This window comes from Cryptomeria japonica, chromosome 7 (assembly GCF_030272615.1).
Source record: "Cryptomeria japonica chromosome 7, Sugi_1.0, whole genome shotgun sequence".
NCBI lineage: Eukaryota > Viridiplantae > Streptophyta > Pinopsida > Cupressales > Cupressaceae > Cryptomeria > Cryptomeria japonica.
In genome coordinates, this window is record NC_081411.1 from 603,558,750 (window position 1) to 603,573,161 (window position 14,412).

The 14,412-nt window shown below is 38.5% G+C and overlaps 1 protein-coding gene across 2 annotated transcripts in view; it reads left to right on the forward strand.

Moving 5' to 3' along the window:
- The first annotated feature begins 225 nt into the window (after positions 1-225).
- The window catches only part of LOC131043319 (uncharacterized), a 97,078-nt gene continuing 82,891 nt past the window's right edge, over positions 226-14,412 (forward strand). Inside the window, exons 1-2 of one of the 2 annotated variants that reach the window (XM_059207605.1) lie at positions 228-976; positions 1,067-3,597. In XM_059207605.1, coding sequence (XP_059063588.1) covers positions 393-976; positions 1,067-3,597 — 3,115 coding nt within the window. In that variant the 5' untranslated portion in view covers positions 228-392. Of the gene's footprint in view, positions 3,598-14,412 lie in introns of both variants that reach the window. The other variant, XM_057976519.2, reaches the window with a different exon arrangement.

The window sequence follows — 14,412 nt, forward strand, 5'->3', positions numbered from 1 at the left end:
TATTTAAACAAATGAGGTCCACTTGATATATAAAATTATTCAAAGGAAATGATCTCCAATAATCTCTTTAACTAGGTAGGTACCTTGGTGTCCTGCATGTTTACCTCTTGTGTTACTTGTGTCCTAATATGATTAGAGCTCATTTGCCAAGGAAGCGCCATTCTAAGAAATATTGTTTATGTTTATGTTTATGTGCACTCTGTTCCCCAAAATCGTATCGTGACCGTACGTTCAGTTACTCCTTTTCTTTATCGCTAATTCTCGAGAACTTGCAGTCGCCCGCACGGAAAATGAAAGAAAAGAAAATGAAATCTTCAGTTATGATTGTATATGTACACATTTATGCATGTTTTTCAGGCTGAAAAAAACCTGTTGTAGCCAGAGCAAGAGCAATGGCGGAAAGAGGAAGAAGCAGAAAGCCTCCAGAGGAACCATGGGACTTTTCGCCCATTTACACCAGCAGTTATCACGCCAATCAGCTTCTGAATTGTAGACCAGTTGACGGGTGGCAATGCGGGGGCTACATACCAGAGGACCGGCCTCTGGCCAGAAGTCGCGAGAATGCACTTTTGTCCGCCAGAGTGTATTTGCAGCAGGACGAGGCGGCTGAGTTCAGGTGCTCAGACGACCGCCGGGTAAGCGGGTCTTCTTCTCACGGTAAAAGGGATTTTGGAAGGAGGTTGAGTTATGTGCAGGGTGAGGGTTATTTCACTCGGGATTTTCAAAACCAGAGGAATTCGAGGAGCTGTACTGATGACATTGCTCAGCCCCCTTTCAGCATTTTCCCTGCGAGAGAAAATTCTGAGAAAGTTGATCAGCCAGCTTGTTTTAATGGCGACGATGATGATGAGCTGGAAGAGGGTGAGCTCATTCCTTCACCTCCGAGGTCGTCTTCTTTAACAAGTTCCGACCCTCGACTTCAGACTGAAAATGAGGATGAGCTGGAAGAGGGTCAGCTGGCTCCTTCACCTCGGAGGTCGTCTTCTTTTTCAATTTTCAACTCTCCACTTGAGACTGAAATTGATGATTATTTGGCTCAAAATCTGTTATTTTCTGGAAACTGTAGGGAAAATTCTTGTGCTGCTGATGCATCGCTGATGTCGAGGAAGAGGCTTAAGCGCTCTAGAGATTTCACCTCTTCGCAGTCTAAGAATGGAAAAAAGGCCAGGGAAAGGGAATCTCACGTTATTGTTCTCTGTGGCCAAGGAAGCCAAAGGCAGCGACAGCAGAATTTTCAAAGAAACAGCAATAGTAACACCCACAAAGACCATGAAGAAAATGATGGCAGGAAGGCGGGGTTGATGCTGAGTTGTGGTCTGGATACCGCTTTCGAGAAAGTTGGGCCGGAGCTTAATGCAACTGTGGCGGGGAGAATATATAGCAACTTGGATGAATTGGGGAAATTCAGTAACATTTCTGCACCAAGAAATGTTGGAAATGCTGCCTTGAAGGAATGGAAGCCACTGCAGAAGGAAGGTCATCTGGGCAAAGACAAATCCATAGCGTGTGGGAAAGATGAACAAGGTGTTAATAATGGGGGTTTATCTGAGATGCCAGGAGGGTCTTTGCAAACTTACCGAGTTGCTCACTGTTCCAAGGTTGAGGATCACTGTAAACAGCAGCACGATTTTTCCGCTTACAACGATGTAAGGAGCGAGGTGGACCTTTCTTCGTGTCTTCAGCAGGCTCCTATGGCTGCTCAGAACTTTTTATGTAGTAATTGTGAGAACAGTAAAGGTTTTAAAGAAAATACGGGAGGCTGTTCTGGCACAGATAAAGAAATAGAAAACACTGAAGATATGAGAAATTGTAAAGATTGTGGTTCAATTAATAAGGTGGATGGAACCAAGGGAAAGATGGCAGGGGCGATTACTTCTGTTGAAGCAAATGTTTGTGTGGCGGACCACTTGGGAGTGCGTTCTTCTGGTTTGCCTGTGAAACATGTTTATCCCGACATTGATGTCAGTTTTCCTTCTGTGGCCTCTGAAGACATTGTTCCATTTCATAAATTTATTTCAACAATAAAAGAATGTGATCTACTACGAGATGATTTAGCTAAAAAAAGGGAATTAGGAAGGCCATGCTTTACTGAAGCGACTAGTGTGTCAAGTTTTGTTTGTATGAGTACTGGTGTAACCAATTCCACAGAATTTTCGGATAACCATGACATTAATTCCGAGGCTAAACGGGTGGATTTTAAAACAGGCACGTTAGCCTCAGATTCTCTCGTGGGTAATTTGAATGTTCCGCAGATTGATAAGATGCGATGCATTACGGGGCCAAATGCTTTCAGAGCTTTGAGGGATAACGGTTTGGAGAATGAGGCACAATCCTGCATTAAATTCTCTGGCACCTATCCTAGTGATCGATTTAATTTTCATGATAGTTCATGGAAGAAATTAAAATCAGGACATAACCCAAACTTGAAAATCAATCTCACCCGTGGGTCCAGCACTTCTGGTTCTAATTTTGCAGTGGTAATGAAGCACAAGTGGCAGAATACCGCATTAAGATCAGAAGTGCAACATAAACTATCTGCGTCTCCAAGTAAAAATGTGCATCATAATAATGAGGCATCGCACAACTTCTGTCAAACACAAATACCTCTGAAGCCTTCTACTTCGAGTTTACAAATTCGGCCAAACATAGCAGGTGGTTTGTTTAATAGTATCAAACCTTGGACTTGGACTAGGAGCAATAATATGATTAAACCTCCCGTTAAGGCACCTAATGCAACATGTCTAATGGCCAAAGGACCATGTATTGTCACCGGATCACAAACTGCTACTTATGTTCTTAAAGGAAACACTCTTTTAAGGGCTGCGGAGCCCACCATGAGTTTGCATGACACAAAAAGGAGTGTCTCTGGATGTCTTACAACGGTTCAACAATATCATGTGGAATCTTCTTATACAAGAAATCCATCAACAACGAGGAATGTAGCCAAAACTGTGCCTAGTACCATGACAAAAGTCGTGTCCAATCTCGACATGTCCAAATCGAGTATGGAAAGTTTCCTCCCTCCCGCGGCATCATGTATACCATATGGCACAACATTGCCTGTAACTTGCACTGGCTCTGCTACATCTTTAGCTGAAGCAATGATGACTGAAATTTCCGGGGAAACAGGGGTCCTACATTCTAGACTGTCTGTTTCTGATGCTGTTGATATTAATTATAGAGATTCACAGGGAAAGGTTTATGCTAGTGTTGGCTGCCATGTCACAAGTATTCCTGATAGCTACATACTACGGGCAAGAAGAACTCAAAGTGAGGATTTAATGTCAAATTCCAAATCAGGAATGATAGATCACTTGAAGGGAAAGTCAAACCATACATTTTCTGCTCCAACTTGCAATTCTGAAGACTCAATATATTTCATTAACGAATGTAGCCAGTTACAGTTGGCTAGTCATGGACAAGATCACCACCATGAGAGGAACAGTTACGAATTCTTTCAGAGAAGCAAGCTCACAGACCAAAAAACTGTGACATCACTTAAAGTTTTAAAAGAAACCAGCTTACCTGAATCATTGCAGAAGCGCACCCTTAAAGCTCAACAGAATCATACAAATTTTGTGACAAAGCTTCATAGAGGTTTGGTCTGCCATATTTCATGCAATAATCATTTTCACTAACTTTTTTTTTTTCAATTTTAAGACGAACGCTTTCAAATGATTCCTCAAGAAGAAGAAGGAGACAAGAATATATCACGAGCACGTTCAAGTTGGACTAGGTTTCATTTGGAGATTAATACTTAGGCTTTTGTTTGATTGATCATATGTTTAGACCGAGAGGATCCTCTGTTTGCAAAGTATAGACATGAGAGGCTAGTAAAGATGAAGGTTAAGGTAAGTTTTTAGGTTACCACAAAGTGAGACACCAATTACCCACTTATGAAAGCCCACAAGGGGGTTGTTTTGGATTTATCTTATGCATTTTTCAACTAAATGCACAGACCCAGCTCCCCCTCCAGATTCAAGTCTCTCCCTCCTGTATGGAGCACACATGCCTTCACTGTTAGGTCTACTCAAGTGGTACATAGGTTTAAAATAACAATAAATTTTCAAATTTCAGGATTTCATATTGTAAATCAATAAGCTATGTTTTGTTATTCTTTTTCCATTCTAAATAAGCGACCTACAAAACTTTCCCATTACAAATATTGCTGATGTAAGCGAACAAAGGCAACAGCTTTTAGTATAAGGTTGTCAATCATTGTTTGAGCTTCTGTGGAATATATACCTGATTTCTCGTTCAAATTGTCATAACGTTTGAAGTTTTTCCCTTATAATATTTCTTTAAGTAAGTTTTAATAAGTATGCTAACATGGCCGGCTTATTGGAGATCTAGTGTAGTCAGTCTGCCATTCTCTGTTGAAATTTTTGAATCTCTTTTATATCCTCCTAAGCCATTTCCCTAAGCTTTCTTTAGTTTTATTGTATTGTTATCTCAATCTCTAACATTGACATAGACCATAGCTTTCTAGAAAATGGCTGGTTTCAAGTTTGGATTGCAAACTTGTTGAGTTGCCGGGTATTTGTGAGTGTTTTTGCTTTGTGAGTACTCACAGGTTCAACCCACCAAAAGTTGATGCTGAGTATTTTGAAAAATTTGCTGAGTACTCGACAATTCCAAGTGAGAAACTCACCGTAGATGAGGCAAGTGTCAAGATTACAGCAAAAATGTGGGTTAAACACTCCAAAAACACTTGTTTTTGACATTATAAGCATTGCCTTTTGCGTTTTAAAAAATTATGAAAATGGTGTGTGCCATGAAGGTTTTTGTGGTTTTGAAGGTCTGGTGCTTTGACCCTTGACCTTGCTGGGGGTGTTGCCCCTAGACCCTTGAACCCATTAGAAGAGTTGTCCCAAGTCCTCCACCAAACTCATTTGATACATCATGTAGTTGTAGTTTGCATAAAAGTTATGTTTTTTCAAAAATTTAAGTGCTTTTTAAGTAGCTAAGTTTTTGTCGAGTACTCTCTGAAATGGAAATTTATAGATAAATATAGAACAATACCATAAGGTAACTTTTAACATCAATAGTATAGTAGTTCTTTTTCAATATGTACAAAATTTATAGATAAATACAAAACAATACCATGAGAACAACCGGTCCAGCATCCATGCTATAAATCATGTTAGGTATTTAGAATTTTAGTTGATAGGCATTGGCTAAAGACCTTGCAAATATCAGATGAAGGGATATGAGAATAGATGTAGAATGCTGTGCTTGTGATTTTTCTTCAAATTTTTCGAAGCATGTAATCAAACTATATTAAAAATGTTTAGGAGATAAAGTCAAAGGGCAAGAAATGTATAGAGGGTAGATTCTTTCAAATTATATAATGAATGGTTGTGTCCTATAAGATTTACAGTTTGTTAAGTGTTCGCTGTTTCTGCAACGTGTCCTCATATAATATCATTGATTTGGGATCGGCTACATGTTAATATCAAATTAGTCTTTATGATCAAATAATGCAATGATGGTTGTCTACATGTTATGCTTATTGGTGATATGCTTGCATGTAAACCATTAAAAGTGTCCTTGAGGATGATGTACAAATTGGGTAGCATTTCGGAGATGATTGATCATGACACCAATCCAAGTGTGTTGTATGGGAACCCATTTTATTTCTTTCTTTTGATCATGATATCTATGGAGATAGAAAGAGAGAGAAGGTAAAGATTCAATCAATATTTAGTATACGACCACTGGGCGAGAAATTGCTCATGATCACAAATCAAGATTTGTCTCCTCCTTTTAGATCAACATTTATGGCAGATCTACAAATGAAGTGCATGCTAATTCAATTCACCGATCTATATAAATTCATAGGATTGAGACATGTTGCAATGCCCCTCCAAGGAATCCCCAAGGACATAAGCCTTGAAATCATGGAATGTTTTTCTTTATTGAAACAATTCAGATAAACATTAACATCTTTCAAAAGATTGCTAGCACATACTACAAACATATCACTGTTAATGTACTGTAGCAGCAGGAGACATCATTATTTCCTGCGATGGATGTGTATTTGTCTTGATTGATTTTGTACCTCTCCTTTTATTTGTTTGACAATCTTTATTCAGCGGGTTCTTTCCAAGCTGGAAGCTTTTTGGTTTCCTCATCTACCGTCACCGACCTCATCCTGGCTGGCAGCGTTTCTTTTTCTTCCGTTGAGGTTCATTGGCTTGTGGTCTATGTCGGTTGTGTAACTGACATCTTCTTTAGTGTTTGGCCTTCCGTCTTCTTCTTCGTGAGCTACTTCGGGTCATGTCTTGTGCTATTTATATATATGCCGAGGGACGTAAAGAAGGTGATCAATATTCTGATTTTTGATGATTATTGGTGAAAAAGCTCAGGACTTTGCTCCTGTGACCTTGCATCATCTTCAGTCTTCTGATATAATTATTTATGTTCAGTTGTGTTCATTGGTGTATAAAGATTTGATCTCTTATCATCTTCTTCAACTTTATTTGTAAGCAGTATTTTGATAGTCTTCTTCCATTTTAAGCATTATCAATCATTGTTAGATGATTGTCTACTAAGTGTGAGAGTTTTGTACTCATCTCGAGCATTCAATAAAATCTATTTTTTGGTGTGGCTGGGTTTTTCACCCTCAAGTGGAGGGTTTTCTCAGGATAAATTGTTGTGTATCTTGTTCTCTTAAGTTTTCTTAGTTACTATTATCTGAGTTTGTAGCTTTCTGGTTCTATTTTTAACATGGTATCAGAGCGGGTATAAAGAAAAGATCCAGAACCAGATTGCTTAGTTTTGAAATTTTCTTTATTTGAAGCTCGAGTCTGTTTATTTCAAGTTTTTCCATCATGGTGAATGGACTCAAAGTTGAAGACAGATTGGATGGTGCAGCCAATTGCACTTCATGGAAATTCAGGATTCTTATTGTGCTAGAAGAGAATGATCTTCTTAACTATGTGAAGTCTGTTGTAGATGAACCTTCAGATGACACCAAGAAAGCTCAATGGAGGAAGAATAATCTCATGGCTAAAAAGATTCTAATTGATTCTGTTAAGGATCATCTAGTACTTGTTATATCCAAGTTGAATTCAGCCAAAGATATGTTCGAGTGCCTTCAAAGCTTGTATGAATTCAATAGTACTAGTAGAGCTCTAACATTGAGACGTCAACTCCTTCATATCAAAATGGCTAGAGGTGAATCTGTTGTTTCTTTCTTTATGAAGATTATAGAATTGAAGGATCAACTCAATGCTATTGGAGAGCCTATTGAGGATAAAGACTTGGTTATGCTGGCCATGAATGGCCTTCCTCACTCTTGGGAATCTTTCATTCAAGGGGTTAGTGGAAGAAATGAGCTACCCAAGTTTGATCGTTTGAGAGCTGATTGCATTCAAGAGGAATGCAGATTGGAGGCAAGAGGAATTGAACGTAAATCTCATCATGAAGAAGATCATGTTCTTGCTGCCCATACGTCTAAAAGAAAAGGAAGCAAATGAAACTTCAAAAGGAACAGAGATAGAAATTCTGATTCAGCTCTTGAATCTAAGAGAGGAAAGGACCTCTCTAGAGTACAATGCTTCAGATGTGACAAGTTTGGTCACTTTGCTAGAGAATGTCCTTCTAGACCCAAACCACAAGCTGCAACAACAAATGTTGAAAATGTTTCTCCTCATAGAGAGTCTAGTGAAAATTCAGAGGGGTTCTTATTTAATTTTGGTCTCTCCAGTAATATTCCTATTGAGAGTGATACATTGCTTATTGATAGTGGAGCCTCCCGCCATATTACTGGTTATCGTGAACACCTCTCCAACTTGAAGGAAAAAGATTCTCATCTTCAAGTTATCATTGGTGATGATGCATGTTATTCTGTGAAGGGTGCTGGTACTACTTCCTTTCAGTTGGATTCTGGTATTCCTCTTCTTTTGAGCAATGTTCTCTTTGTTTCTGGTATTAAGAGGAATCTGATTTCTATTTCAGCATTAGAAGACAAGGGTTATCATGTTGCTTTTGTTGATGGAAAAGTTCTTGCATGCAAGAAGATTACCAGCATTCAGTCAGCTCATAAGATTGGTGTTCGACATGATAGTCTTTACAAGCTTTCAGCCCGTCCTATTCAAGCTTTAGCTCATAATTCTACAAGCTCAAGTGAGCTGTGGCATAAAAGATTTGGTCACCTAAATTTCAGAACTTTGTCTTCAATGGGGAAGGTGGTTGTTGGTCTTCCAAAGCTGAATCAAGATCATGAAGGTGTCTGCAAGGGATGTGCTCTAGGTAAGAATGTTAAGAGTACTTTTCATAGTAGTGAAAATAGAGCAAAGGATATTCTAGAGTTAATTCACTCTGATTTGTGTGGCCCTATGTCAGTTGCTTTTCTTAGTGGTTTTTGGTATTATGTTACCTTCATTGATGACTTTTCTCGTAAGTGTTGGATTTATTTTCTTGAGTCTAAAGAATTTGATGAAGTGCTGTCCAGATTTAAAGAATTTAAAGCACTTGTTGAAAATTTATCTAACAAGTAGATAAAGGTTCTAAGATTTGATAATGGGGGAGAATGTCTCTGGTTTTTTTCATAACTTTTGTGTTGAAGCTGGGATTAAGAGGGAGTTCTGTGTCCCTTATAATCCTCAACAAAATGGTGTAGCTGAAAGAAATAACATTTTGTTGAGGCAGCGAAGGCTATGATCCATGATCAGAGTCTTCAAACATTTTTATGGGCAGAGGCTTGCAGGACAGCAGTATACATTCAAAATCGTAGTCCTCATCAAATCCTAGACAACATGACTCCAGAAGAATCTTTTTCAGGTATCAAACTAGACATTAGTCACCTCAGGATTTTTGGATGTCCTATCTATACTAATGTTCCAAAAGAGAAAAAAACTAAGTTAGAACCTTCAGGAAAGAAAGGCATCTTTGTTGGGTATAGTGAATCTTCAAAAGCATACATAATCTACATTCTAGGTCAAAAGCAAATTGAAATCAGCAGGGATGTGTCTTTTGATGAAGATGTAGTGTGCAAGAAATCCAAAGAGTCTAACATGGAGTCTGATAGAGAAGACTTTGAGCCTCCTCAAGACATAGATATGGCTGATCCGGATTCACCTTCAGAGATTCAGAGGGAGAATACAGATTTAGAAGACTCTGTTGATCCTGTTGATCCAATTGATTCTATAGATACTTCTGCAGGTCCCAGTAATATTCCAACTAATAAGAAAAGACCATTGTGGGCTCGACACACTATGGAAGAGGCTGAAAAATATGCAGCCCCTCGTGGCACCTTCAGAGAGAGTAAAAGGCCTCGTAGGTTTGTAGGATATATAGCTTTGATGAGTCACTTTATAGCATCCGAGCCTTCTAATTTTGAAGAAGCCTCAAATCAGCAAGTGTGGATGGATGCCATGATGGAGGAGTATCAATCCATTATAAAAATGATGTGTGGGATATTGTTCCTAGGCCCAAAGGTAAATCTATTGTTTCCTCTAAGTGGCTGTACAAAATTAGACATGCAGCTGATGGGAGTGTAGAAAAATATAAAGCTAGATTTGCAGCTAGAGGTTTTTCACAAAAGGAAGGCATAGACTATGAAGAGACTTTTGCACCTGTAGCACGTTACACTTCTATCAGAACTATTATTGCTATTGCAGTTGTTAAAGGGTGGAAATTGCATCAGATGGATGTAAAGACAACTTTCTTGAATGGTGTAATTGAAGAAGAAGTTTTTATTGAGCAGCCAGATGGATTTGTGATCCATGAGAAAGAATCACATGTATGCAGATTGAAAAAGGCCTTGTATGGCCTTAAGCAAGTTCCACGTGCTTGGTATGAAAGAATTGATCGGTATTTGTTGAGCTTGGGTTTTCTCAAAAATGATGCAGATCCAAATATCTATTTCAAGGTAATTGATGATAAAGCCGTAATTTTAGTTCTATATGTTGATGATTTATTTCTTACTGGAGAGGATGATCTCATTGCTAGATGTAAGAAAGAGTTAGCTTCTGAATTCGAGATGAAAGATCTTGGTTTGATGCATTATTTTCTTGGTTTAGAAGTGTGGCAAAAACCAAATGAAGTCATATTGAGTCAAGGGAAATATGCCATTGACATTTTGAAAAAAATTGGTATGTTAGATTGCAAGTCTATGGCAACTCCCATGGAAGCGAATCTGAAAAAGCTACATGAGGTTGCAGCTAGTTCAGATTTAGTTGATCCTACTATGTATAGGCAATTGATTGGATCTTTTATGTATTTAGTCAATACAAGGCCTGACATATGTTATGCTATTAACACTCTTAATTAGTTTACAAGTGAGCTTAGACAGATTCATTTTGTTGCAGCTAAACATATATTGAGATATGTGCGTGGTACAGTGGGATATGGTCTGAAATATACTTCTTGTGGAGGTGATTCAGACTATGCAGGATGTGTACCTAACAAGAAGAGCACTTTTGATTGTTGTTTTAGCTTAGGTTTAGCTATGATTTCCTGGTGCAGCAGGAAGCAATCATGTGTGGCCCAAAGTACAGCAGAAGCTGAATATGTTGCAGCTGCTACAACAGCTAGAGAAGCAGCGTGGCTTCGCAAATTGCTTGTAGGATTGTTTGGATAGCCTTTGGAACCTACAGTGATTCATTGTGATAATTAAAGCTATGTGAAGCCTTCGCTTAATCCTATTTTCCATGATAGAACCAAGCATGTGGAAATAAAATATCACTACTTGAGAGATATGGTTCAAAGGAAAGTAGTGGAGCTCAAATACATTTGCACAGAAGAGCAAACATAAAACATTCTTGCCAAGCCACTTCCTAGAGTGAAATTTTTTTATTTTCGAGACAACCTTGGTATTGTAGAGATTGATGCTCTTGTTGAGAGAGAATCTCAGCTTCAATGAATCTTTTATATGTTGTTAATGAATTCTTCTCTGTGAGAGAGAAGTTCAAGGTGCAATCCCTTGTAATGCATTTTTCTCTGTGACGGAGAAATTTAAGGTGAAAGCCCTTGAGGGTCTTTTTCACTTATGGGAGTAGCCAGAGTGAATGTCATGTTGAGAGACTCCATGACAACATCACGTTGAGTGACTCCGTGATGAGAGCTTGTGTCATTTCACTCATGGGAGTAGCCATGGTGAACATCATGTTGAGTGAATCCATGATGCGATCACGTTGAGAGAATCCGTGATAAAATTTTGATTTCTTCTTTCACATATGGGTGTAGCCATTGTGTTTTTTACATTGTGAAATTTCATCTTTTGATATCTCCTTTGCTAAGAGGGAGTGTTAATGTACTGTAGCAGCAGGAGACATCATTATTTCCTGCGATGGATGTGTATTTGTCTTGATTGATTTCACGCCTCTCCTTTTATTTGTTTGACAATCTTTATTCAACGGGTTCTTTCCAAGATGGAAGCTTTTTGGTTTCCTCATCTACCGTCATTGACCTCATCCTAGCTGGCAGTGTTTCTTTTTCTTCTGTTGAGGTTCATTGGCTCTTGGTGTACGTCGGTTGTGTAATTGACATCTTCTTTAGTGTTTGGTCTTCCGTCTTCTTCTTCATGAGCTATTTTGGGTCATGTCTTGTGCTATTTATATATATGCCGAGGGACATAAAGAAGGTGATCGATATTCTGATTTTTGATGATTATTGGTGAAAAGCTCAGGACTTTGCTGCTGTGACCTTGCATCATCTTGAGTCTTTTGATATAACTATTTATGTTCAGCTGTGTTCATCGGTGTATAAAGATTTGATCTCTTATCATCTTCTTCAACTTTATTTGTAAGCAGTATTCTGATAGTCTTCTTCTATTTTAAGCATTATCAATCATTGTTAGATGATTGTCTACTAAGTGTGAGAGTTATGTACTCATCTTGAGCATTCAATAAAATCTATTTTTTGGTGTGGCTGGGTTTTTCACCCTCAGGTGGAGGGTTTTCCCAGGATAAATTGTTGTGTATCTTGTTCTCTTGAGTTTTCTTAGTTACTGTTATCTGAGTTTGTAGCTTTCTGGTTCTATTTTTAACAATCACATCCTGTCGTAACTTGACAACGCACAAGCGGAAGGCTTTAGTTCCAAAACACCAACCAACCATGGGGGAAGGCTTTGAACACCTTAGGAATGATCAACAAGGCGTTGTGACCCTTACAAGACTTCACAAGATTTTACAAACTCTTTACTAGACAATCTTGACCATCTCCTTGATCCTAGGTGTGATGATTGGCCTTCTATGAACAAGCCTGATGAGCCACCAAAATCATCCAAAAACTTAACCAACTTATTTTGAAAATCAATACAAGCCCGACGAGCCTCTAACTAATTCATACCCAAATGATCCCATAGGACCCCAAAGTTGGAATGTGTAGGTCAATGGTGATGGTGAAGGTGCCCAAATCCAACACACAACCACGAACTAGGGAGTCTATAGACACCTTGGTACCAGTAGCCAACTTCATCTACCAACTATCACTTTGCTTTGCTGCCACAAGATTTCAACACTCCACAAGGAATGGGGAAAGAGAAGAATTTGAAGCACCAGAATTAAATAGAATGGAAGTATGAATCCTACTCAACACACCTAATGACTTAACCTAGTGCCTTGATGCTCAACTTGACAGTCATCAACTGCTGCAAATACTTTGTGAGATTCCCTAGCATCCCCTACAACTGGCTCTGAAGCCACTTGTCTCTACTACTCCCTACAATTGACCTCTTGGGACAATTCCTAAGGTGTTCAAAGCAAGGTTACTCACCAAGATATGGGACTTGAAGAAGAGGATGATCATCAAGAGATACCTTTTGACACTCACCCTTAGCAAGGTCACTAACTGAGATAGAAAACATTTGACAACCTTGTTGCATGCTCCACTTTAGCCTAGCCAAAATCATATGAAGGGATTGTTGGAAACTTGAGTTGTATTGAGTTGTGTTATCATTGATGAAAACCTTTTTGGTGTTGTCATTGATGTCAGCATGTGTTGAAGATGGTCCAAAAGTGAGTGTTATGAGGTTGTTGTGTGGTCTGATGGTGATGTTGAGGTGTTTCCAGAAGGCTGGTGTAGTGGAAGTTTCAATATGCAAGAAACAATATTTATATGCATGAAAGAGTTTTTAATGTCCCAGTGGAAGAATGCTTTACATTCATTCGGATTGTGAAGATTATGGATTGCAATTCTAGATATAATGTTTATGATCTATGTATGTTGCACTATCAAGTTTTTAGGTCCTTTGTCGCTCAAATGATAGAGTTGGTTGTTGTTTGTGACAGTGAGGTTTCTGTCAGAATTGGTTTGGAGAATTCTTGTTGGTTCTTTGATATATGGAATTAAGTGTTGCAGCTTGGAGGACATGTCATTTAGTTTGTGCAATGTTCTAGTTCAATTTTCTAATGCTAGTTTTATTGGCAAGTGGAGTTATATTGTTTTGTGTTTAGTGTTGTTAGCTAATTTGGATTTCAATTGATTGAGGTGGTGTATCTTATTGGGATCATGCTCTTTTAGTTCGGATATGCATTGGAGGTTAAGTTTGGATGTTGATATGGGTCTCACCATGGTGCGTGTAGATCCGCATTGTGTATTTTGCATTGGAGGATATTTTTGGGCCAATCGATTAACTTGCTTTATTGTTTATCTACATGTTTCATTTGGTGTTGACCTTGGATGATGTGTTAGTGTATGTGGTTTGTTGGAATTGACTTAGAAGGATGTGTTATGTTATGTTTGGGCCCCCTCTATCTCCTAGAGTGGACCACACATGGTATTATTGGTCTAGGTGACTTATTTTATATAATATTGTATATTCCGTTTGTGGCTGACCTAGCTAAGAGTTTTAATGAATTATCTTGTATATATAGATGTGCGGTTGTATGAGTTGGACATGGGATGTGTGTGAGTTGATGTGAAGTGGATGTGAATAATACGCAAACAAATTTGGTGTAGCAGAAATGCGAAAGTTAGTTTGTGAAGAGCTTTGAGATAGTGATTGATGTTAGATGTGTTTGCCATGATATTGGTCGCTTGACATAGTGGTTCAAGGACAATTTCATGATCAAGAAATCTTGTTCATTTGAATTCATTGATCCTCTACACCTACTATAAGGTGTGTTCCTTTTGGCAGTTTGTGCAATCCTTTGTATCTTGCCCTAAGGTTGTGTGCCTTGGTCTTGCAGGTCCTATTAAGGGCAGTGAGCTCCTTGGCCTTGAGCCTAAACATTGTAAACAGTTATTCATATTGTGAGTGTGATTTTCACCGTGGTTTTTCCTTGTTTAGGGTTTGCCACGTAAATCTGCTGTTCATGTGTTTATTGTGTTTGTTCTTTCATGTTTCATAATTGCAATAATAGGTTAATTGTTGTTTGATGTTTAAAAGATCAAAATTAGTATATTTTGAGGTCCGGACTAATTCAGCCCCTCCCCTTTTAGTCTTGTTGTGTGTTGAATAGG